General features: G+C 42.5%; 1 protein-coding gene across 2 annotated transcripts; it reads left to right on the plus strand.

Moving 5' to 3' along the window:
- Nucleotides 1-443: 443 nt before the first annotated feature.
- efna1a (ephrin-A1a) lies at nt 444-13,326 on the plus strand. 2 transcript variants are annotated; one of them, XM_084919499.1, is made up of 5 exons: nt 444-783; nt 11,661-11,956; nt 12,751-12,816; nt 12,928-13,023; nt 13,146-13,326. In XM_084919499.1, exons 1-5 carry the CDS (start codon nt 686-688, stop codon nt 13,268-13,270), a joined length of 681 nt encoding a protein of 226 aa, XP_084775625.1. In that variant the 5' UTR covers nt 444-685; the 3' UTR covers nt 13,271-13,326. The 2 variants fall into 2 exon arrangements, with proteins under 2 accessions (XP_084775625.1, XP_084775624.1); XM_084919498.1 differs by having other exon boundaries at nt 445-783; nt 13,143-13,326.
- Nucleotides 13,327-24,156: the final 10,830 nt, after the last annotated feature.

Consider the following 24,156-nt stretch of genomic DNA (forward strand, 5'->3'; position numbering starts at 1 on the left):
CATATTCAAGGACGCGCTTTCCTGCTTTGCAACACGTTTATAACAATCCACTAACGGAACAAAAGCATTGACTTTTGGTAGTTTATAACAAGAGCTATCAATTACAGATTTATTTGAATACAGCTGCTACATTAGGACGCACGTGGACGCACGAAAATCTGCAACATATGACATGTATTTTACACTTGAAGCATAATAAAGTTACGATTAAAAAATCTGGCATATAAATCACAGCAAACCCTCTGTGTGTTTACCCAGACACCCTGTACACGCCGGAGTGATGACACACACACACACACACACACACACACACACACACAAAGCACGCAAACTTGCAGAGAAACCTGTGCAGCTCGCTTCTCTCGGACAGCCCTCTGATTGGTCTCCTCGGCCATAGGAGGCGTGACACGCGGAGGTGGGCGTTTCACAAAACCAACCTCCACTCAGCTCAACCTCTCATTCACTACGGATTTGTCGAGTAATCTCAGTCTCCCTTCACTTATTTTTTTTATTCCTTTGCGAATATACAGAAATTTCTCTCAGATCTGCTGCGTGCGTTAAGTTTTTTAATTAACAGGTTCACGGATAAGCTTCCTTCGGTAAACTTTTAGGGTTTTTTTTCTTTTTTTGTGCACAACCTACCTGAGTTGTGTTCCGTCTCTGCACGCCTTCACTCCTCTCCACCATGGATTTGGTTTGGATTGTAGGCTTCGTTGGGAGCGTCTGCGCCTGGTTTGCTTCAGCGGAGCGGCACAGTGTCTACTGGAACAGCACAAACCCAAAGTAAATATGTTTTCCATTTGCGCTAATTTAGCGCACTTCGAATCGTCTTTGCGCACTCTTGTTTCTTAATCGGTTCTACAAACTGATTTACTTTTGGCATCAAACACACTTTTAACCGCATTTGCAGTGTTGGCAAAGCCGTTATCTTATATTCAGATGCACGCTGAATAGTTGCAGCTTATGTATATTCAGCGAGATGCCTGTGATGAGCGCCTGATAGAATCGACTGTCTGCTGTTGTCATGATAATGCGGGACAGTTAGGAGTATCTTCCCTCTTCGCCTCTTTCTGAGCTCTAACCTGTTATCGTGGTGTTGTTTACCTGTAATTCTTTGTTTAAGCTGTCCAGATTTAATCCGTTTCGCAATCTGTGTAGCCTACCTGCACAGCAGCATTAGTTACACCAGGTTATGCCATCTGTTTATCTTTCTGGGCTGATATTGAGGCAGTTAAATAGTTCACGCTTAGTAGGGAAGAGAGCTGCTTTAAATGTAAATGCGGGGGGAGTAGAGGAAACAGCGGGTTTCTGAGGTTTAGGACATTTAATCTTTGAATACTGCTTGTTTTATCTTGCCTGCATGTCAGCATGTGGATACAGTGGTTTTGTATGTGCGTGTGCGTGCAGCAAACATGTCAGTAAACTTCTCTTATGTCTGTATTCATGAGTTGCACTTCTACCCGGGTTTGGATACAATTTTTCCCTGGCAAGGGTTGTATTTTTCTTTTTCCCTGTTGATTTTTACAGGCTTGACTCACTGCAGAATGTGTTGAAAGATCTGTTGCAATATCCTCCCCATCTGACACTGAGTCCTAACCTCTGAGTAGAGTGGGAGGTTGCCATATCTCCTAAATCAAGAGATATCACTTGGGTTCTTATGTGGCTGTCAGAGAGACATAGGGGTGTTCATATTTCAGGTGGTAAGACGAGTAATAATGGTGTATGACAGTGACAGAGGAGGTAACTTGAGGCCTGCCCAGTAGGTCACGCTGTGGGAGAGAGATGGATTGCTCAGGGAGGAGAAATTGGAGCTCAAATTGTTGGGGTTAGGGGCCATTTGGAGTAAGTGGGGGTCAATTAGAATTATGGTTGATGATGGCTGGGGTGACATGGCTCGGGGTACGAAGAGGGTTAGGTTTTCACTCCACAGATGAACCTCTACATGCACCCCTACACAAACACACACACACGATAGGGCAAGCACAAACCGGTACTCCTGGCAGGCAATCCCTCAATCACAAACCAGCATGTTCATTCGCACCAAGTGACGCCGTCTGAATCAATCAGGGCTGGGCTTACACACTTTCCCTCTGGTGGGCAAACACATATTGTATATTCAAGCGTTCTTCCACACAAGCTTACGTTCAACCACTTTCTCCCTCCTCATTTCCCCTGTGGTTAAAACAGCAGTTGCTGTTCTCAGAAAGTCCGTAATTACAACGACAAAGCCTTTCACAGGAAATCAGAATGAAGTCCCAGATGGAAAGGCGTTCTGCTGTGTCCCTGCTGTGGAATGACAGTGATCATTCCCATATATATACTGATAATCCGTCTTTTTGCACTTGCTTTTTTTCCAGATGACTGTGCTAAATCTCTCCCTTTAGCTACTCTTAATCCTGTTTTCACAGAAAAAGCACGAGAGTTTTTATTTGGTGCTTTTCATCATTCACCGCAATCTCCCCTCCCCTTTGACCTGTTACTTGATAGCGTGTTTTCTTTTTGTTGGTCCGGGTTAATTGTTCCATCCAATTGGTCAGAGAGCCATCGTTAATCAAATTGATCTGAGATTGATCGCTTTAGTCCATGTGGTATATACTCATTTCCTTTTTTTCCCATGTGGGTGTGTTAAGGGATTTAGCAATAGACACACACACACACACACACACACACACACACACACACACACACACACACACACACACTTGCACAGTTTCCCTTCCTAACATGTTTGTGTGCACAGCTTGGGGCCTGCTGACTTCCAAGACTTCCAAGGTCATATCTGCCTGTACCTAAGGACTACTTTTTATGTTTCAGCACAACAAAATCTCCTACTGTGTGTGTTTGTGTTCGTGACCTTTTTGCTTGCTGGCATATTTGCGACCTTTGTTTCTGATTAGCAACAGTTTAATCACCAGCCAGGTTTGACTGCCAGAAAGAGGCTCACCAGCGTTCAGCTTTGGTCCCGGCATGCCAGTGTGTGTTTTTTGTAAAGGGAGTGTCTGTACATAAGCTTACTCACATACACAGCATCGCCAGATTCAAGTGACTCACACACACACACACGAGCTACACATTTGGGATTGATGTTGACATCGGCCCAGGAGCCCTCTGGACTCTACAACTTCGATGTGAGGCAATAATCTGCTCTTTCAGTGCTTCTTACTTCCTTTTCCCTTTTCCCTGTTGACAGAGCATGAGAGGACCACCACCTCCACCACCCCCACCTCCTCCTCTGCTTTGTACCTGTCTCTCCCTCTCTCTGGCACCTCCCTCCCCCTCTTCTTGGCCAGGTTCCCTCTGCAGCCTGGTTCTGTGGGCTCTGTGAATTTGTTAACCGTTTCATGGCACGCTCACATACACGTTTGATCTTAAAAAAGTCTTTTAACTAATCTCTTATAATTCTGAAGTGATTTTCAGAACAGCTGTTTGATTTTGGGTTAGCTGCGTTTCCAAGTAGTTTCAGCTCACCGTTCCTTCGTTAAACTGAGCTTGCTTCCTGCTGGCTCACACGAAAGTTATTTAAGGTATGTTTCACCCGCATGAAGCATTTTCTCGGTTTTTATCCGGTCAATGTGGCTTTTTTGTGATGCTCCCCATACAAATTGGGGCTTGCTCTTCACGGTGGGCCACAGAAAGAGAATAGTAACTGGTGTGACTGATCGAGGGTCAGAGTTCGCTATGTGATGAAGTGGCACGGCCTCTATCAATCTGTCAGTCATTCTGTCACGTCGGTGGTCCCTGAATACTGGCTGCCACTCAGGCCAGCCCCTCTTCACACAGCCGTGGCTCTGCCTCTGGGAAACTCTCTTTCTTCCCTCTCCTGTCTTTTCGGTCCCCTTCACTCCTTCACCAGCTTTTATCTCAACTTTACAAGCTGTCCCTTTTCAGTCTATTATTTCCTCACCTCCAGCTCTGGTTCTCAGAGAAGGGGAGAAGGAGGGAAGCATGGTAAGAGGTGTGGAATTTTTTTTTTATTTTATTTTATTTTTTTTTTATCATTCTTGGCACCCACAGCGAGCCGTCACAAGGCACTTTGCCCTTTCCTTCAGGGAAAAAGAACCCCCCCACTCACACATACACACACTTTGCACTTTACCTTTAAAGCTTCCTTCTTCTACTTCCTTAAGAAAGGCCACTCCAGTCTTCCCAGCAAAACTCTTTTCGCTCTCATTTCGGCCTTTTAACGTGCCCCTCTTGAACGTCTTGCTTAACAGTGGAAATGGTGGAGCCTGTTTGAGAGCTCAAGTTATTAAAGGAGAGAAATGAGAAGGAGAAAACACAGAAGTGTATGTGTAGGAGTAAGTAAAAGTGTCTGTGTGGGTGCATCCATGTTTGAGAGATGAAACATAAGACTGGCTAGTCCACTGGTGTGATTTGGTGGGGGCAATATATATGAGATGTTTGCAGTTTCCAATTTAAATGAATTAAAATCTTTTTTTTTTCTTTTCTCATATACATCCAGAACACTTCACTTTTCAAATCCTAATCCAGCTTTAACCCCCTTCCCCTCCCCCTTCCCTTTAGTTGGTCTCCATATTTCTCTCAAAGTGTCCGCCCCCCTCCCCTCTCACCACTCTTAATCTGGCTTTGTAATCTGTCTGGTGCATTCAATCTGGAAAAAAAATGCTGCCTCGTCAGGCAGATGGTAATCACCTCTTTTGGGTTCAGTGACCACTCAAGTGTGTTGATGATTCCCATCTTTACAGTCTGCAATCATAATAAAATTTTACCTCAGTGATCACATTGATAAGGTTCTTCTTTTCCTTCCAGCTCACTTGTTCTTGCAGAGTCAGAACAGGAGGGCTTGTTTTATTGACTGAGCTAGATAGTGAATCGGGCCAAAGGTTTTAACTTCCCGCAGGCGTGATGTTGGTGTTACTAAAGTCTGCACGCTGTCTGCTGTGTGTCTCCTGCGAAGTGTTGCGCTTCCTGGTTACGTTTTTCCCGGGAAAACAGCGTATCCTGTCTGCACAATAAACAATACATTTCTCACACACCAGCACACGCAAGGGTTTAAAGGTCTGGATAAAGGAGCTGATTGAATTTCCCAGGCTCACATTAGAATGAACACATTTAGAGTAAATAACTGAGCAGGGATTAATTGTTTAATTAGGGTTTGTGTTCCAACTTTCAAGCCAAAAGGATGATTTGGGATCTGCCTCCTATCCCCGCCCTGCTGTCAAATCGCTGCATGTCTCTATTTGGGATTCTCCTCTGATCAGTTTCACCTCGTTTGACCTCGGCCAGTGTTTCTGCCCTCTGCCCGTCCTCATGCTTCTTTCTTATCTACACACCAGACTTCCCCTGCACCTTCCCGCTATGCTGCTCCAATCTGCTCTGCTTTACAAGTGTTCAGTCCCACACATAAAACCAAGGAGGAAGAAAAGCTCCATTAGTACACAGATTTATGATTATGTTGCAATTACAATTGCGAACAGACCTCGCACTCTCTTTATTAGATGTGTCTGAGCCAGAGATTATGTCTGTGTACGTGCGTCTGTCCTTCAGACTTGTTTGTCAATTCCTGGTGGCATTCAGTGCACGATGTGTTTGATTGAGGAAGAATTGGCCAGAAAGAGTCGGATATTATCTCTGAAATGAACCATTGTGGTTGTTTTTGTTGTGTAAATATCAGCTATTGTGTAACTTTTTTGTTTTTCCTTCTTTTTTGGGCCTGTTTGTTAAAGGTCTAGATGTAGTGTGTAAACTTGTCTGCACAGCAACTATCGCCACCCCTGCAGGTCAGCTGTATTACCATAATTTCTACTTGACGTCATAAGCAAGAGCTACCATTTAATTAAAGGGGTTTTTGCCTGTACTCGCATATTGTTAATTCTCACTGGAATTCATTAAGTTACAATCTGTGATTGTTTTTACAGGAGGAAAAAAAAACATTAAACATGAAAGTTTTATTTCATTGAAAAAAATCAATCTTGCAAAATCGATTTTCTTATACAGATATTTGCCTGCTGAGAAATGTGATGTCAGAGATGACCTTTCTGCTTTGGCCCTTATAAGATACAAATGGCTCAGGGGACAGTATAAGGCAGCTGGAAAGAGCATATGTATTCATCTAACCCTCCTTAGTGCAGTGGAGTCGGCCAATTATTTCTCTGCTGAACTTAAAGCTTTGTCTCTTCGCTGGGTGGCAAAAGGAGCTCAGCTAGGTCAGCAAAGTACGCCGGCAGAATGACCAATGAACCGGGCGGACAAAGGTTGAATGACAAGACCAGAGAAAGCTGATTGAGATGGATGGTGAAAAGTCACACGGTGCAAAGAATGAAGGCTGGAATATTATGTTAACGGGGTTGGATCATATTTGTTTCTATGATGACCCCTGCATACCCACATCACATTGTGCTTGGCTATGCAAACGGTGGGTCAGAGAGCTGCATAGTTGGAATACCACCAGAAAAGGCTGCGATTGGTGCAGAAGGTCTGAGTGGGGGGAGTGACAGAGTTGACACTAGGATCTGGTTTGCTTATTGAGTGTTGAGAGCTAGACAGGGAGTGGGAAGGGTCGGCTGACGTTGATGGATGAATGGGTAGGTAGATGGATGAAACAAGAAGAATCCGAGCAATAACATTAAACAGTCCCGCTTAACTCAGCTAAGTTTGGATCTGGAAAAAGCTTCACCTGTCATGGAGTCATGTGGTTTTGAGGGATTTATCTTGAAAAAAAGTACTCCCAGTTTCTTTCAGCATTCTGATACCACCTCTTGGTTCCCATTTTTGCACGGACACATTTGCACACACCCACACACACATATAGCTATACATAGACAATGTGTCTTTTTTGAACTCCAAATCTTCAGTGAAAAGCCATAATACCCCTTCTCTATGTGAGAACAATAGATGTGGGAGTGGGGAAAAAAGCTCCACCCTGCCTGTCTCACCCCTTACTCTGTCCCCAGCCGTCATTCCCTGCTCTGGGCCTCGCTGTCCAGTCTAAGCCCCTGTATTAAGTAGGGTCTGGTGCTGATGAATGGACCTCAGTTCAGCCACTGCTCCACCCAATAATCCAGGCTTGGGCGAGCCAATTAGGTGGTCCCCACATTCCGGTTCAGTCATCCGTTACGGAAAATAATCTTGTTTATGTGGTTAGGGTGACTGTATGAAGCTCTGAGAGACAGTGGGTTAAGAAGACAGGAACTCTTTTTGGAAGCTGTAGTGAGATCTGTGTAGTTTGTTCTACAATGACCTTTATGGACTTTAGAATAGATTTGAATGAATCTTTACAGAGATTAATTCCCATTATCCGTCTGTAGAATTTAAAATGCTTAAAGACCCTTCTTGCTGACTGTCCATGTAGAAAATTCTCCGGTGCTGACTTGGCAAGTGTCCGACCTTTGATCCGCGCCGCAGCTTCTTCGCCTCAGAGCTCTGACATTCCACAGGGTGAGAGAGTGCAGAGATGAGAGGGTGATGGATGGATGAAAGAAGGGGATAGAGGTAGACAAGAAAGCAAAATGCAGGCCAGAGAGATTAAAGAAGAGATTAGACTCCTGAAGTTTCCTGAAAAGGCTCCAATAAATTAGGAATTCCTTCTCAGAAGAGGAGGAAGAGTGGTAAGGAGCAACCTGTGACCACTTGGCATTCCCTCGCTATCATCTCTGTTCATTATTAGCATTTATTATCCACCTTATCGCCACTGAAACACACTCCCAGGTTCCCCAGAGCACCAGAACAGCAACACACACACGCACACCTACTCAGACATAAACAATCCTTGACTTGAATGTATCAGGCTGAGACAGACACTTGCACACAATCCTTGTTGCATATCTGCCATAACTCCACAGATCATCCGTAAGTAGAGAGTACTACTCTGCTACTCCATGCTGAGTTTACTGAGGCTTCGGGTATCACTGGCATTAAAAGGCATCCTGGGAAAAAACAATGGGAATAAACCAAAACAGCCTTATTGACTCAGAGAGGGAGACAATCTGGAGGAGGGAAATAACAAGGGACACACACTGGGGAAGGCTGAAAGTGAGAGGATTTTGTTTGCTAAAGTGAAGGTGGCATGGTTTGACTTTGTTGTTAAACTGTGTGACACAGGGGCCAAAGCTCTCTTTGAAGTGCGTTACCGCAATCAGTTAATTAAGCTGATGATGTGGAACGTTTCAGTGCTGAGGCGTTGGGGGGTGAACAAAAGGCAGCAGGACAATTAAAACTATTTGCCATTAATAAAAGGCACTAGCCAACATCCCCTGGTGCGTTTTCAGTGGCGGTTCTCCCTGCTAAGTGAAGCACTCCATCAGTGCGGGCACACTGTGAATAGAAACACTGTATGAAACGGTGGCATTGATAGAGCAACAGTAGCACTCACATAGAAACATTTACTGGGTGAGACTTCAAAAGCCATTCCCAATTCAAGCCCTTTGACCCACCCCCTTCGCCCACGTCTATTCATCACCCCGCACTCTCAAGCCTGCAGGGGCTGGGAAGTGGGGAGAGGGAGGACATAATTACCCCCTTCTAGGGCGACTTTAATACCCTTTTTTTGTGTTTTAATTGCACCCCCTTCAACCTCCTTTCTAATGAACACATTGGGACCATACTACAACCTGTTTGTAATCAGGACTAGAGGTCAGGGAGGGACTGGCTATAGGGAGTTTGTTAGTGTGCGCGTGTGTGTGTGCTCAGGGTGTGCAGTGGGCTGATAACTCTGTCAGGCAAAAGCAGAGAACAACGGTGTTTGTTCAATAGTGTTATCGATTCGGCTGGAATTGAAAGCGGCATGGGGAAAAAACACTTTAACAGCAATCTGGTAAACAGAGCATGGCAGGCAAACTGCAGATAAGCACTAAGCTGCCTGCTCCGTAGCAAAATTATAATTATTCCTCTCCCCACCGAAAGTTGGCTGGAACTTGTTGGCAAGATGGAAGTTTCATTGGTCCGCTAAAAAAGATGCTTGGTTTCTAATGGGCCCGTGTTTCTGGCTTATCTGGCCATCAGTATTGATGGCATGCAGTCAGGCAGAGAGAGGCAAAGGGATGGGGGAAGGGAGCCAGAGGGGTAGTAGGAGTCAGAGCCCACAGTTTGGAGCCACTGTGTCTATCCTTTTATCAAGGGGGTACCAGGGAGACCCCTGGCAACAAACAACAACACCAGCTAACGAGCAACTGGAGCCAGGGCCTGTGCACTTTGATCGTTAGTCACACATATGGACCTTGTCACACAAACACAAACTCCCCAAATGCTACTTGTTACATTTAAGGAGTGGGTGGAGGTGGTGGGTTGATAAAAGCCAGAATTCCCAAAGAAAAGCCTGCTTTAGGAAAGAAATGCCATCACTGGTGTCAGTTTAACACCCCACGGGCTTTTGGGAGCTCATAACTCCTTGAGATCTGTAGATCTGATTAAACAGCAGTCAGTTAGCTATCTCTCTTTAGGGTTAGTGTCGAAAGGCTGTCAAACTATGCGTATATTCGTTGCAAAAGCAACAAAACTCTATATTACACACACATTCGCCCTGTGTGTTGTAAAAATATTTAAGTCTGTCAAATTTCATCTACTCTCAGGGAACCCCTGGCGATCCAGAACAGTAGGAGACGGTAAACTGATAGGCATCGAGCTCAGTACCATGGGAGGAGATGTGTGTCTGCCTGTGTGGGTTCAGTGGGTGTAAATAGTAGGTAGCTACAGCTTTAGGTTGTTGATAGATGGGAATTACTGTGAAGTGAGTGTGATTTTGTGTGTGTGTGCGTGTGTGTGTGTGTGTTGCTTGTGGTCAGCTACCGCTTCAGGCTGGTGATAGATGGCTTTGGCTGAGCCGCCCCTGGAGCTCTCACTGAGTCAAGAGGATGGGGACAAAGCTGAAATACCTTCAGTGACAATTCCCTGGAGACAACCTCATAATATCTCTGATGGTATCCCCCTGAGGGCGAAGGACTCATGGACAGTTGAGATAAGGCCAAATGAAACTGCACCAAAGTATTCTAAATTGTTCTTTAAGTAGTCTAAGCTTTCTGCAATAATCAGTGTTTATGTGCGCACATGTGAAGCAGACTAAAATGATGCTTTTTATGTAAGTGCTTTTTTGAGCCAGCTCTAAGAGGAGCTGGGAAGTTTAGTTTACTTAAGGACCATAGTAAAAAGGGTGGAGAGGGTGGAAGAGTGAAGGGAGGGTTGAAGGGGGAGGCAGACAGTCTGACTGTCTCTATCTGTATTTGTAATGAGAGGGAGTGTGGTGGAAGACAGTTACAGACTGTCACCAGACTCATGTTGTATCTGTGCCTATCTATCTGACCCTAATGAGTGGGTTAAGACATACAGCCCTGTTCTCAAAAAAAGCGGGGACGCGGTGTAAAATGTAAGCAAGAAGAGACGACAATGATTTGTAAATCACCTGCATTTATTTAGAAAATGAATCAAGACAACATATCGGATGTTGAAACTTGGGGCATTTATTGTTTTGTTTTTTTAATTTGATGCCAACAACTTGCCTCGAACAAATTGTGGCAGGTGGGTCTTTACTGCTACCGCTGTCACGTATCATCTATGAAGTGTTGTAAGAGTTTTAGAGCTGAGGGATATCTGTGTTTTTGTACTATTCTCAAATTCAGCTGCTCAACAATTTGGGGCCTCATTTGCCATTTTTTTTTTTTCTTTTCAAAATGCGGTGACCAGGCCGAACTGCAATCTAGCCAATTTACCCCTCCTCAGCCCCCTAATTTTTCTTACTACTGAGCTATGCTGCTGGAATATGTACACAATGTGGTTTTTCTTGCTGAAATCAGCTAGAGCTTTCATGAAAAGGAACATGGGAGCACATGTTTCTTTAAAAGCTCTGTTTATTGTTCAGCCATGATGGCGCTTTGCTAGATGTTTAGGTTACCCCTGCTGTGTGCACTAAGACACCATCAGACCATCACAGATGCTGACTTTTGAAGTGTGTCCTGAAACAAGTGAGGAGATGCAACAGCCATAATTTCTTAAATCATTAAGATTGGTTCAGAAATTCCACTTTGCCTTAGTCTGTCTTATCCTGTGGCAGATGCTTTTGCCATTTCCTTTTGCTACCCCAGTTATAGTTTGTCTATCCTTAAGCTTTTTTTTTTTAGATTGAGTTGTATGTGACCTTTATTTATATTCTTGTCTCTATCGCTCGCAAACTCAGGTGTGTTTCCACTTTCTCTGTCATTATGCATTCTGCTGCTCTACCTGTGTGTGTTTGTTTGTGTGTGCATGTAGCCTGCAGATGTCAATACTCATCTTCTGTGTTGACGGGCTAACTGACTACTAATGTTTCTCGGTAAACATCATTCAACTCCAGGGAGACACGGGATCAATGTGCACTCGGTGCTAACTCTCAGCACAGCAGCATCAGCTACACTGGCCTCCCGTTCATCCATATTTATGGGCGTGTCCTCTGCAGATCACTTTTTCCCCTTATCGCGTTTTCCTTCTTCATTCCACCTGAACACGCATATACATCCTCTCATACAAACATTCTTTCTTTCTTTTGCTCTCTATCTCCCATTCCTAGACCTAACAGTCTTTCCTCTGATTTCCCTGTTGAATACCGGCGTGTAGCCGATCAATATATAATCAGAGGTTTTGAGGCTTATATTTATTACTGCTCCGATGCTATAAGCACGGTTATCAGTCTCCTGCCACTTGCGTAACCTGCCTCCTCTCCCTCATCCCGACAGGTTTCAGCGGGTCGACTATGCTGTGGAGGTGAAGCTTAATGACTACCTGGACATCGTCTGCCCCCATTACCCGCAGGGTGAGGTGCCATCGATGGATGCTGAGCGATACGTGCTCTACATGGTGGAGCGGGAGGACTACGACAACTGCAAGCCGCAGTCGTATGACCAGATGCGCTGGGAGTGCAGTCATCCATTTGCCCCTCACGCTCCTGAGAAGTTCTCTGAAAAATTCCAGCGTTTTACTCCTTTCACCCTGGGAAAGGAGTTTCGCCAAGGAGAGAGCTACTACTATATCTGTAAGTGTCACGGATCCTGTCCTAGTTCCTAGTTAAACTTATTTTCTAATAACACAGGGAGCATGCAGCCAAGATAAATGTTCTTGGAACTACATGCCAACTCTTCAAATTGACAGCGTTTTCCTGTTCAACATATTAGCTTTTGGATGTTTTGCATGACACAAAGTCAGTCATAGAAATGTGGTACTTATGTAATGATGACTAGATGCTAGACACTAATGCTAAGCGATCCTTAAAGTTATCCTAATTCATGCTAAAATAAACATGGACGTCTTTTTGAGACATTTCACTTGGAAAAAAATCTTTTAATCTTAAGGTCATTGCAGCTCGTTGCCTGGAAATGATAAAAAAAAAACTTCATGTCAATCCATCTAATTATCCCTGATTCACAGGAATCTTACTTTTGCAACAAAGTGTGACCTGGGTGGCGTTTGCATGTTTGTGTACCAGGTGTGATAAGCTGCAGCTCAGTGGCCAGCTCTTTGAAAACTGGGGCGCTGGCTCACTTTGCCAAGTTTTATGCAATACTAGCCTTGCTGTAAACTGACCACAAAGCACAGGCAATGTTGTCACCCTGGCCATGGTTGTAATTAGATAAATGGCAGGACAAGACACACTCTGCCTGATCACAGATGGCTTCCCAGGGCTTTGTACCGTTGTTTTTCTGTTGCCAAGGGTTTGTGTGTCAGTGTTTGTATGCGCGCGTGCATTAAGGTGGATTAAGGGGCCAAGAGAGGATAAGTGTATTAGTAAGGATGTTAACGCCTGTTTTGTTTCTTTCTTCTTCCCTGCAGCCAAACCTTTGCACCACCATGGCCAAGAGTGCCTGAGGCTGAGGGTGGACGTCATAGCCGCAGATGGTAAGTTTTTGACCACCCTCTTGGATGAAAGGAAAGCAGTACAGTCACCTCTAACAGTCGTGTTTTAGGCTATTGCAAGACAGAATGATTGATGGCCTTTTTTTTCCCCAGGCTCTCAAGAGGCCAGAGTGGCTAAAGGGGGCACAGGTGGGACTGCAGTTGGAGCCGGTGGCGGGGTTCACAACCCATCCAACAGGCTGCCTGCAGGTATGTAGCCCAACCCCGTGTCCTATCTAATTATCCCTGACCCTAAAACAATCCAGGTACATTTGGGGTTTATGTAAATTTATGGTACTAATGTGTTTTCTTTGTCTCCTATCCTCAAGCAGATGACCCGGTGGTTATCCTGCCAGATGTTCAGAAAAGTGTACGGACAAACTCCGCAGCGGCAGCTACATCCCTCTCAATCCTCTCAGTGCTAGTCCCATTTTCGTTACTGTTTTTGTTGCACTGAGAATACATAAAAAGGATTTCTGTTGGCAGACTTTTTTTGGGGGGGGGTTTTTTTGGGGGGGGGGGGGGGGGGGATTTTTTTTCAGAGACTACAATGAAGACAGTCCGTGGGGTTGAAAACCACTGACTTAAAAAAAAAACATGCCCAGTGCTGGCCGCAGGGAGAGACTTTTGAAGCTTGCAGAGTACAGATGGACTCGCTTGCACAACATGTGCTGAGCAACTTTGAGCGTTTGAGACAAGTACTTGTGCTTTGTCTTATTATTTTTTTGTCCAAAAGATGACAGTATTTTTCTGGAAAGACAAAGCTCTCCTTGATTTGTGCTATTTGGGGCTCCCCCATCAAACCAACCGCTCTGGAGGACTTCCCTGCAAGAGAGAAGAAAGAAGTTGAAGAGGAACCTGAAGTGGCTGAAGGACAATCAGGAGCTACGACACCAAGTTAACCAACTTTGAATTTTATACTGACATGGGGGACAGGGAGTCAGCATTTAAAGAAACAAGAAAGGAAGAAAATAAAAAGTAATCTCAAGCCTTTTGAGCCAAAGATCAGTCATCTCTCCAACTTGTACACTATTCCACCCTGAGTACTGTGTACTATTTGTTGTATTGTTATTGTAACGGTATTGCGTGACCTTGCTGTCCCAGGTGATTACGTTCTCTTAATGTAGCATTAACAGACACAAAAGTTGTTCTCATGACCACCATTCCTTCGCAGACCATGTGCTTATATACTGTAGCACTAATACTGCACATCAACATACACTCCATTTAAAACAGTGCTTAATTCAAACACACACACACACACACACACAATCATCAGACGCTCTGTAACACATGGAAACACTACGTTGAATCATGTTACGTGTACATTCTGTGAAGATAATTTATAACATTTGCGGCTGAGACGTTTTACTGTATATACCATGTGCTCACAAAATGAAATGTTTACTGTTGCCGATGGGGAGGGCCCCCGGTGGAGGTAGTATTTGTGTGAAAGGCAATATGTGCGCGTTTAATTGAGAACAGGAGAATGTGTGTAAGCTGTGCAGCGTTTGATTGAAAGCGTGTTGAGACAAATGTTGTTGTTTTTTTTTCTGCCAAAAGAAACACTGAGATGTTGTGTGAACCGCAGAGAGGCAGGACTTCTCTGTTTGTTGGATCTCGCCTCGCAATGGTTAAAACTGTCTGACACAAGGGGCTGGTATTAAATCTTTCTTTTTTAGCGCAGGACTCACCCCTGTGTGTCATGGTGCTTTCCACCCCGACTGGAAAACAAGCAAACACAAAGTGGGGCAATCAGCTATTTAGTTTTAGTTTAGAGCAATTAAAAAAAAAAAAAAAAAAAAAAAGGAGAAAAAAAAAGTTATAGTCACCAGTTCACAACAGACGAGACACAGCATCAAACCCAGTTGCCAAGCACATCTTCACCTGACAGGCTGGCTTGATTCAACAAAGCACAACAGTGTATGACTACCATTGAAGTCAGTCTTTTTTTATCTGAATTCTTGTTACCTAATTTTGTACATGTGTAAGTAAGAGAAATGTATAATATGTGTACATATAAATATATTATAGATTCTATAAAAAGCCTGTTTGATAAATATGATAAATGTGAAAACTTTTCATGTGAAAATAAAAAAAAAAAGATGTTTTTGAGAAAACCAGAATGACTTTCTTGTGATTATTTTTAACCGCAGCAGTATTTAAGCAGTGTTGGCCCCACCCCTTTGAGCTTTAATAACTAATGGATGCATTAGCATAGAATTTTGTTTTTTGTGGTTACCTGTGAGGCTTTTCCAGAGCATTGGTATAGTTTGGAGTAAAGTGGCTCTGCAGCTAATTGGCAGACATGCATTCTTTTTCAAATGCCAGCAGGGGGCGACTCTTCTGGTTTTCCAGTTGTACAGAAGTCTATGAAAATTTGACCCTTGGTTCCATTGGTCCGAATAGAACATGAAGTCCATGGTTTTAATAATGTCCATCAGACTCAGAAAGTAAGATTATCAGGGCTCTGTTTTCTTGAAGTGTCAGGTTCCACAGGTTTTCTGGGGACTGGCGAGATTGCTCCATGAGCTTAATGTGCATCTTCGGTAGCCATTAGTATTAATTGCCTTGGTATATTTTGGGTAATTCTTTTGCTGGAAAACCAGTCCCAAAGCATAATGCTTCTACCTCTGTGCTTGATTGTAGGGGTGGTGTTCTTTGGGTCATACTCAACATTTTTCTTCCTCCAAACACAGCAGGTCAAATTGATGGTAGACGAGTTCAATTTTGGTTTCATCTGACCACCACACTTTCTTCCAAGCCTTCTCTGATTCATTTGGATGTTCAATTCAATTCAATTTTATTTATATAGCGCCTAATCTCAACAACAGTTGCCTCACGGCGCTTTATATTGTACAGTAGATCGTACAATAATATATACAGTGAAAACAACCCAACAATCGTATGACCCCCTGTGAGCAAGCACTTTGGTGACAGTGGGAAGGAAAAACTCCCTTTAATGTTCACTTCCAAACTTAGGATAGGTCTGTACATGTGCTTTCTTCAGCAGGGGGATTTTATTCACTACATGTAGTGTGTTACCAGTGGTGTTCTTGATGACTGTGATCCCACCTGCCTTCAAATCATTCACCAGCTCCTCCCAAGTTGTTTTGGCCAATCAGCCATTTTTCTCATGATCAACCTCACCCCATGAATGAAGATCTTGTGTGGAGCTCCAGACCGAGAGTGATTGATGGTCATTTTATATTTCTTCCATTTCCAAATGATCGCATCAACAGTTCTCTCCTTCTCACCAAGCTTCTTCCTGATGGTCTTGTAGATCAAAAAATAATTTCTCACACTGTAGCAGTATTATTAAGCTGTTTCTCTCTGAGATGTTTTGGATTTTTTTGTTTGTTTGTTTTTTTACATAGATTACAAATAAAAGTAATGAACATATCGCCTCAAAAGTTGCAGAACATTCCACCAGTGATCTCCTCCCTGCACAGAAACTGAAATCAGCTGTATCTGTACAGGAAGAAAAAAGATACGTCGGATGTTTCTTTGTTTTTAGTCCATCGCACAAACAACATCTTTTGTAACAGAAGTAACAACGCATTAGTAGAGTAATGTATCGCATTATTGTATTACCAAAAAACATAATGTGACTGCATTACTTTACATGCATTGGATCTAACACTGCCAGTGAGTGATGTCACAGTGGCTGCATCCATCTTTTATAACCTGTTTGTTTATCTGCAAATATCAGTAAAACTAAAAATTATTCTAATAATTCCAGCTGTGCATTATGTTACATACTATTTAGGAAATGTGGACACATTTGGGGTGTCTGTGGCCGAGCAGGTCATCGACCAATCAGAAGATTGGTGCTTCGATCCCTTGCTGCTCCAGTTTGAATCTTTGGCAAGATACGAACCCAGAGTTGCTTCTGATGCATTCATTGAAGAGTGAATGATAGATAGAAAGGACCAAGGCATAAAAAAGTGCTTGTATGACTGTGTGTGTGAATGGGTGAATAAGGATTATATTATAAAGTGCTTTGAGTGTTCAAGCTAAGTAGAAAGGCACTGTATCAGAATCAGTCCATTTACCATGTAAGCAAGTGGAAATCAGAAACAAGCACACCTGCTTAACATCATAAAGCTACCTGGAACATCAATAATAATAATAAAGTATTATAAGTTATCTTAAAGCTGCCCTCAGCCTTGCAGAGCAGACCTATTTTCAATCCTGGAACACAGTAAAACATCTGAGACAAAGTTACAGTGACACTTAGCTTTCTGCTTGGCTGCACTCTTTCACACAGTAACTGAAGCAAAACATTCTCAGATAACTTCTCAGGAAGGTGAGAAGAAAATGGCATTTAGGTGTACAGCTGAGGCAGGTACAATTCCTCCACTATGTATAGCATCCAACAACAGATGATCACCACAGGATAGACACATTAAATATAAAGGGGTAGATATTCATACATACTCTAAAAAGAACCAGCAATCCAGTTTGCCACTATCAGTAAAAAGAAAAATGCATCTTTAAATTAAGGAATTTTTGTGCTAAAAAGCTTTCAGGAAACCAAACTCCATTTTGCCTTTTCATTACACTGGGAAGATCTCCCGAGCAGCACATATCACAGATAATGGCTCAGATACACTAATGTGACAGGAGACAAATAGAATAAAGGCTAAGATGGTCACAGACAGGAAAAGCTGCGAATGAGATAAAAGAAAAATGAGGTGCAGTCTGTTTGTTATTACCATTAGCATTGTCTTTTGGCAGGAAGATTGAATACGCCTTAGTGACCCCTCTGCTATCTTTATTTCAACCGTATGGTGAGTTTCCACACTCAGCCCCAGCATCGACACACCTCCTCCTCTCCAACCATGATAGTTTGCGTGTCTGCAAGCTGTATGACAAGCCATTGTTCTCATCTCTTCTTCTCTTGTCTCACCCTTCCCAGGGGAGCTTTATGGCCGTGACAGTAAAAACAGCTGTAGCACCAAACACTGGTGCCACAACCTCCCAACTCCCCAATGTTTTCAAAGACGTGGCCGTAAATTTAGGGCGTCGGACAGGCCCCTTAACCATCCGACCCCAAGAAGAGGCTCCAGTGAGTAAAAGCTTGTCAAGAGGAAACAATTCTTTTTATTTACTCACTCGTTCGGCATACCAGCTTAAGTAAACGCGAACAGCAAGAGTGAAATCTTTAAACACCATAAGAAACGGTAAGGGGAGTCAGTAGATAACTAGAGCAAACGTGCTGCACAAACAGCAGGAACAATGACTTTACAGACCTTGGAGAAAAAAACTACATGGATTTTAAAGCTCAAATTTACAGACCAGAAAGATTAAGTACAAGCAAATGAAGCTAAACTACAATAAGGTGTGACGACACCTATCAGTTTACAGAAATAAAAATGAAAACTAACTAAGTTCAGTCAAATGCATCAATACAAGAGACATTTAGAGGCTTTATTCCATGCAGGGTTGGCATCATATATGCATAGTACATTGACAGAAAAATGTAGTTGCAGTTATGAAAGTGCAAAATAGTCTGTCCTAGATTTTCGAGTCAAAGCAGAAGACACACCGAGGAAATGGAGAGACATCATCGGTCGGTGCAGAAGTAGATCAATGAACTCATCTCACACACTGGGGCAGCTGACTGTGAGTGCACGATATCCTCAACACATCTTCATTTGTTTTGCGATTTTCGAGTTTAGGGTCACGCTTTAAAACCAGCTGCACAAACTGATGAATGACCTCCCTTAGGTTTCAAAGAGATGTAAGGGGCACTTCCTAAAATCTGACCTGCATGGGTTCATCCGCTCAGTGTCCACTTCAGTCATGCTGGTTACCACGTTTTCTGCAGAAGAGCTAAACTACTGTGAATTGAATACTTAGATTGAGTTCACATTGCAGTATCTTATCAGCGATATGAGTGTTTAAGTTTTCCATTACCAAATCGTATGAAAACCTCAATAGGATATACAACAGCCCCATTTCGGGACCTTTCTCGTTAAATTCGAGTTACAGAGCCAGTCATCATTTAATCAATAGATTAACAGTAACACAAAACAATGTTTCTGGTGTATTTCTAATATCCTCAAAGACTTTTCTAACCACCTGCATTTTTAAAAAAAAACTGTCTCCAATAAATTCCATTTCCCAAACTGTAATTATGCTTTATACAAGCTGTCTTTGAAGCAACTGAAACAATCCAGTATTTTTGGTGAAACCAGCAGCAGGATGCTAATGCACTGAATTAGGATGTAACAGCTCACATCTAAATGAATTCTCACCCACAGGATGAATCATAATGACTGAACTCATAACTTTTCCTCTAGTATAAGAAATAGGTCACAATTTTAATTTGTTGTACTTTTAATTTAGGGAAAAAAATACCTGCAAAACAAATGACTTTAATATATTTTGTGTTTAACGTTAATTACCAAATATTAGCACGACACACAGTAATCTTATATGAGTTTCTATTTAATTCAAAGCCTCGCTTTGAGCAAGCATAGCCTCACAGCGCAGCTACAGACTGTTAGTTTTAAATGAAAAGAAATCACAGACAAATAATAATATTTCTGAAAGTTAAACGCTTGGCAATGCAACTCAAATAGCAAAAGTTGCCAATATAATGGCAATACACAAGAGCTGCAATCTGGTGCAACTGAATGAAATATTTCTTTTCAAGCAGAAAAATGGACAGGATTTATCAATTTATCTTCAACAAAGTGAGGACTTGCCAGCAGTGTGCAACCCTAAAACCTGGGTGGAGGCTGTAGAGGACACAATTCAGAGCAGGCTTGGCATGGCCAGCTGGTCTGTCTCTGTATATCTGTGCTTAGTCGAGCCTCCTATCAGCAGGACACACGATGATCCGTCCCTGTCTGCCTGCTAGCGTATGTTACTTCTAACAAGAGCCAGGAGTATCTAGCTTACAGGACCTCTGGGAGGTTACCTAATGTTATTGTAGCTATTTGCAGCATTTATACGCATTCACACTGCCCTAGATTGGCAACCCAGTGTCCTGTAAGTATCAAAGCAGCAGTGAAAGAACAGTAAGCTGACCCATGAGTGACTTTTTAAGCAGTGTTCGCCTTCCTTTTATGCAGTAATGATGCACTTTATATTAGGATTAAATGTATTTTTAATGCAGCAGCACTGTTTAAAGTGCCCTTTATGCTCTTTTCTGCTTTAGTGCCTGCAAAAGCATTAGCAGGGAGAGACTGATAGGGCCGATAAGGAGAAAACACCTTGGTTCTACAGAATAAGATGGCGTCTGAGGACCAGTTGAGACACGTTTTGGTCCCCTGCCATCAGCAGCGGTTGGGGTGTGGTCTTCTCTTCCCGAAAAGCCCTGTCATACACTCTCTGTCACCACTGCCAGGGTCATCTGTTTTGTTCCAGCTCATGCTTCGGTTTCCTGTCGGTATCACTTAGTCATTTTCACCCATTTTTATTCATTCGTACTTTCACACATCTTTTGTTCTGCGTTTTTAATTCACTCGCTCTCTCTGTATCTATCTCCCGTTTCAATTTGTCCCCAAGTGACTCTCGTCCCGTTATTACCGCTCCTCACAGTTTCTGTATCTGTATCAAATGTATCAAATCTCCATCTTTTTCAGCTCTGAGCCCTCAATAACTCCATTTCCATCTCTCTTTCTGTCCGTCTCTAGATGGGTTCGAGGTTTTGCTGTGAAATGTGTGGGTGGGGAAAAAGAAGTATTTTCTGTGCAGGAAAAATGATAACCTATCATTTTTCAGTCTTGGTTCTCAGCCTGTCGAAATGGATTTGCTCCCAGCAGTGTCACAGAGTGTCTCTAGAAATGTTTTTTATAGTGTCTGAAGGTCTCAGTGGGGCCATGCTGTGGGCACAACCCCGTGGCCTGGCCCCCTCTCACCGTCTGCCTCAGTCCCCATTAGGTTTCCTCCAATTTTTTTGGCTCCTCACACAATTTGGTCGATGCTTTTCACCTTGCCGCTTTGGAGCAGAAGGTGAAGAACACTCTGTGCACTTTTGTCATCTTTCCCAGCCTCTCTTACTGTCAGACATACCAATTATGAAAAGCTGGAAAGTGGCTCTCTTACCCCAAAGATCACCTGCACAAAAACCGCAACAAAAAGATTTAAAGTTTTCCACTTATTCACTTTACAACACAGAGATTTTAGTTGACTTTGACACATGAACAAGTCTACGGAATGATCCACTTTGTATTACGAGACTGAATAGCTACTTTAAATAATGCATGGCTTCGTATCTTCAGAGCAGAATCTCAAATCTGAATTTCTAATACTGCAGATCAAATTGAGGTCTTAAAGAGATCTTCTAATGTAGGTGATACAATGATCATAGGGCTTTGCAAAGGTTTGATTTCCTTAAGGATAAAAGTAAAATATGTAAGCAGTCACGTTACGCCTACATTTTTATTTACCATAGCCCTGCATGGAAAAGGCATGTGGTGATGAGACAAAGCTGTATATTAATAAGAAACATATCATGACTACCTACATGTAAAAGAATGGAGATGCTGTATGTCTGCTGTTTGCCTTGTAAAATTCAATCTTAGAGTCTTACTGCCAACTGCACAGTGCTGAGAAGTTTTCCAGTGATGTAAAATTCTTTGTACATTTTCTATTTGTATCACTGGTACCTAAAGTAGTACATCCCCATCACAGCAGTTTGCCCTACTGTTGTCTCCCTGCTAATTCAAAATTTTGGCAGATGTTGAGCGTTGTTTTTTTCATGACACATTAATTGTCACTCGTGTTTGTTTCCCCTGGTGCACATACAGTAAACCTGCACAGCACAGCCAGGAAATTGAGCAAAGAATAAAATGAAATGTAGTTCTACAGAAAAAAGAACCTGCCTTTCCTATTTTTTAAATCGTTCTTCGAGAAAAGCTAACGGTGGAGGAACAATAATGGAACTCGAGTCACAACTTCAGACTAGCGACAGAGCGACATTTTTTTCCCCCTCCAGTCATCTGGCAGCTGCAGAGCCCAGGTAACAATTTAAGGCCTGTTACTGCTGCTCCTCTAAAATGCACTCTCTAATAACAGCTCTCAAAGTTGACAAAGCTGAATCTTTAAGAAGTCAATTGAAATGCAAAGGAAGCTCTCCACATATTTCTCACGAGAGGAGCAAAGCTCTCACCTCTAAGCCAAAAAGAGTATGCAGACAGACAAAATAAATTACTGTGCAATCATTATTATAGATTTTGCACAGTGTGTCATGTTACTTTACTCTATCAGGTGCATCCTCTCCTGTGAATACTGCCACTTAAGCACCAAACAGCAGCGGTTTTGATGGCAATCACTTCACATTTAGGACTAGAGATGGCACGATACCACTTTTTTATGTCCGATACCGATATCGATATCATAAATTTGGATATCTGCCGATACCGATATGAATCCGATATAGTGTGTTTTTTAATCAATAAAACTGTTTTTTTAATATCTTGCTGCTTTTTGTATAAGTTCATACTCAAGTTAAAAAACAACAACAACACTAAAGCTATTCTGTTATACCTGTATGTAAAAAAACAAAAAAAAAAAAACAAAAAAAAAACAAAACACTGCACCCAAAATATTTCATAGATCAGCAACACTGATCAATCTAATAAAGTTAAACCTACTCCATCCTCCCTATTCTGGTATTTTAAAGAGTACTTAGCAGAAATATTAAGCAACCTAACTAATAGGGTTGCAAACTCCCAGCAAAAGAAAATAGGGAACCGGCCTCTTCCTCATGATGCTTAATCAATGTAATCAACTTTAATTTGATGCAGGGTGAAAAAAAATCACAGAAATAAATTATTTTTCAAGAATAATTAAATAGATTCAACATCTTTCTTCAACAGAATTGCAGAATTCACAGATGGTACTTTCCCAAAGGAAAAAGTACTACAGCTTAATAGGGTATATTAGACTTAACAGTTACTATATACAGTAATGGACTTCTATACATTTTACATCAGATTAAAACTTTGGGTGTAAGATTCAGATAATTATTAAATAATTAAAAGCTAGATATTTTAAATGAGAATAAGAAAGAAAAGTATGTCTTTGTGCCCCCTTTTCCCTGTTAATGCCCTATCGGCCCCCCTGGCTAAACTTTGCTAGATCCGCCCCTGCACAGTTACCAGCCGTCAGCTGCATAGAAAAAGATCCTGGTGTAGAAAGTAATATTAAATAAATTCTAACAACAGCTTATCAAGCTTAAACGTGCTGCTGTTGTTCAGCCGCTGGTTTCCTCTTTCTGGTGCAAAGTGGGCCAAAAACAAAGAAGAGAGACGGACTCGCGACAGAAAAGCCGATCAGCTGATCATTAAGCAGTTTCACGATTGAAGTAGCAGCAGGAGAGAGAGAGAGAGAGGGGCAGTTGCTCTATATATCGGTTGTTAAGCTTAACGCGGGAATGCTTTACAAACATTCAGAGATGAACTTACACACTTGCTTTACTTCTCTCTGACATAACTTCCTCGGAGATGAAATGTTTGCTAGCAGGCTACAAATACACACAGCCGCTCTATCACGTGACCACACTGCTCCGACGTGCTACGGTTATGAGCCGAGTTACGCCGTGTCGCAAGTTTTGTGAGGTGCTTTTTTGATATTTAATGGATCGGATTACATTTTTTATTTCTCTCCGATATCCGATCCAGTAATTTAGGTCAGTATCGGACCGATACCGATACGTAATATCGGATCGGTCCATCTCTATTTAGGACAAATGAATTGCACAGAGATGTTTTAAAAGAGCATTAAAGTATTTTATGTAATTCGTCTCTATCTCTATCTCTGAATCAGATTACACCTACATAGATTTGCTGTTACGTAAATGCAAAAGTCAGGAATGGAGCTTATCTTCTGCATGTTTTAAAGAAGGGATAAAACGGCACAAAACTCCATGCACTGTTCACCTATCTAACATCTTTGGCCTATTCCGAGGTATACTTTCATCCCAACAACCCACGTCTTCAAAGTTGGATTTGGGGAGAGTGAAAACAAAGGAAAGTGATCAACTACTGTACATGTGGCTACGAGTAAGAACATAACGGCATACAGAGGGAAGCCTTTGGTGTATATACCAAAGTAGAAGATTTTCTGGTAAATGAGAGGTTTGTCTTTCATCCAGTCTGCTCCAGCAACAGCTTGCAGACATTCATGGGGGTGACGTTGCAAGGCATGATGGGGCTGCAGCCAAACAGCACAACGGGCAGAGCCTGCACAGAGAGAACTGCCAACTCTTTTGCATTTGTTCAGAAGTTATGGGAGCTTTTGAAGCACTATAATGATGCCTTTGGCCAGGCTACGCTTTGTTTATGCGCAGCAGGCACTCACTGGAAATGAGCAGAGGCAGCCTTT

This window comes from Perissodus microlepis, chromosome 22, assembly GCF_051167445.1.
Source record: "Perissodus microlepis isolate ML-2025 ecotype Zambia chromosome 22, ASM5116744v1, whole genome shotgun sequence".
NCBI classification, from domain to species: domain Eukaryota; kingdom Metazoa; phylum Chordata; class Actinopteri; order Cichliformes; family Cichlidae; genus Perissodus; species Perissodus microlepis.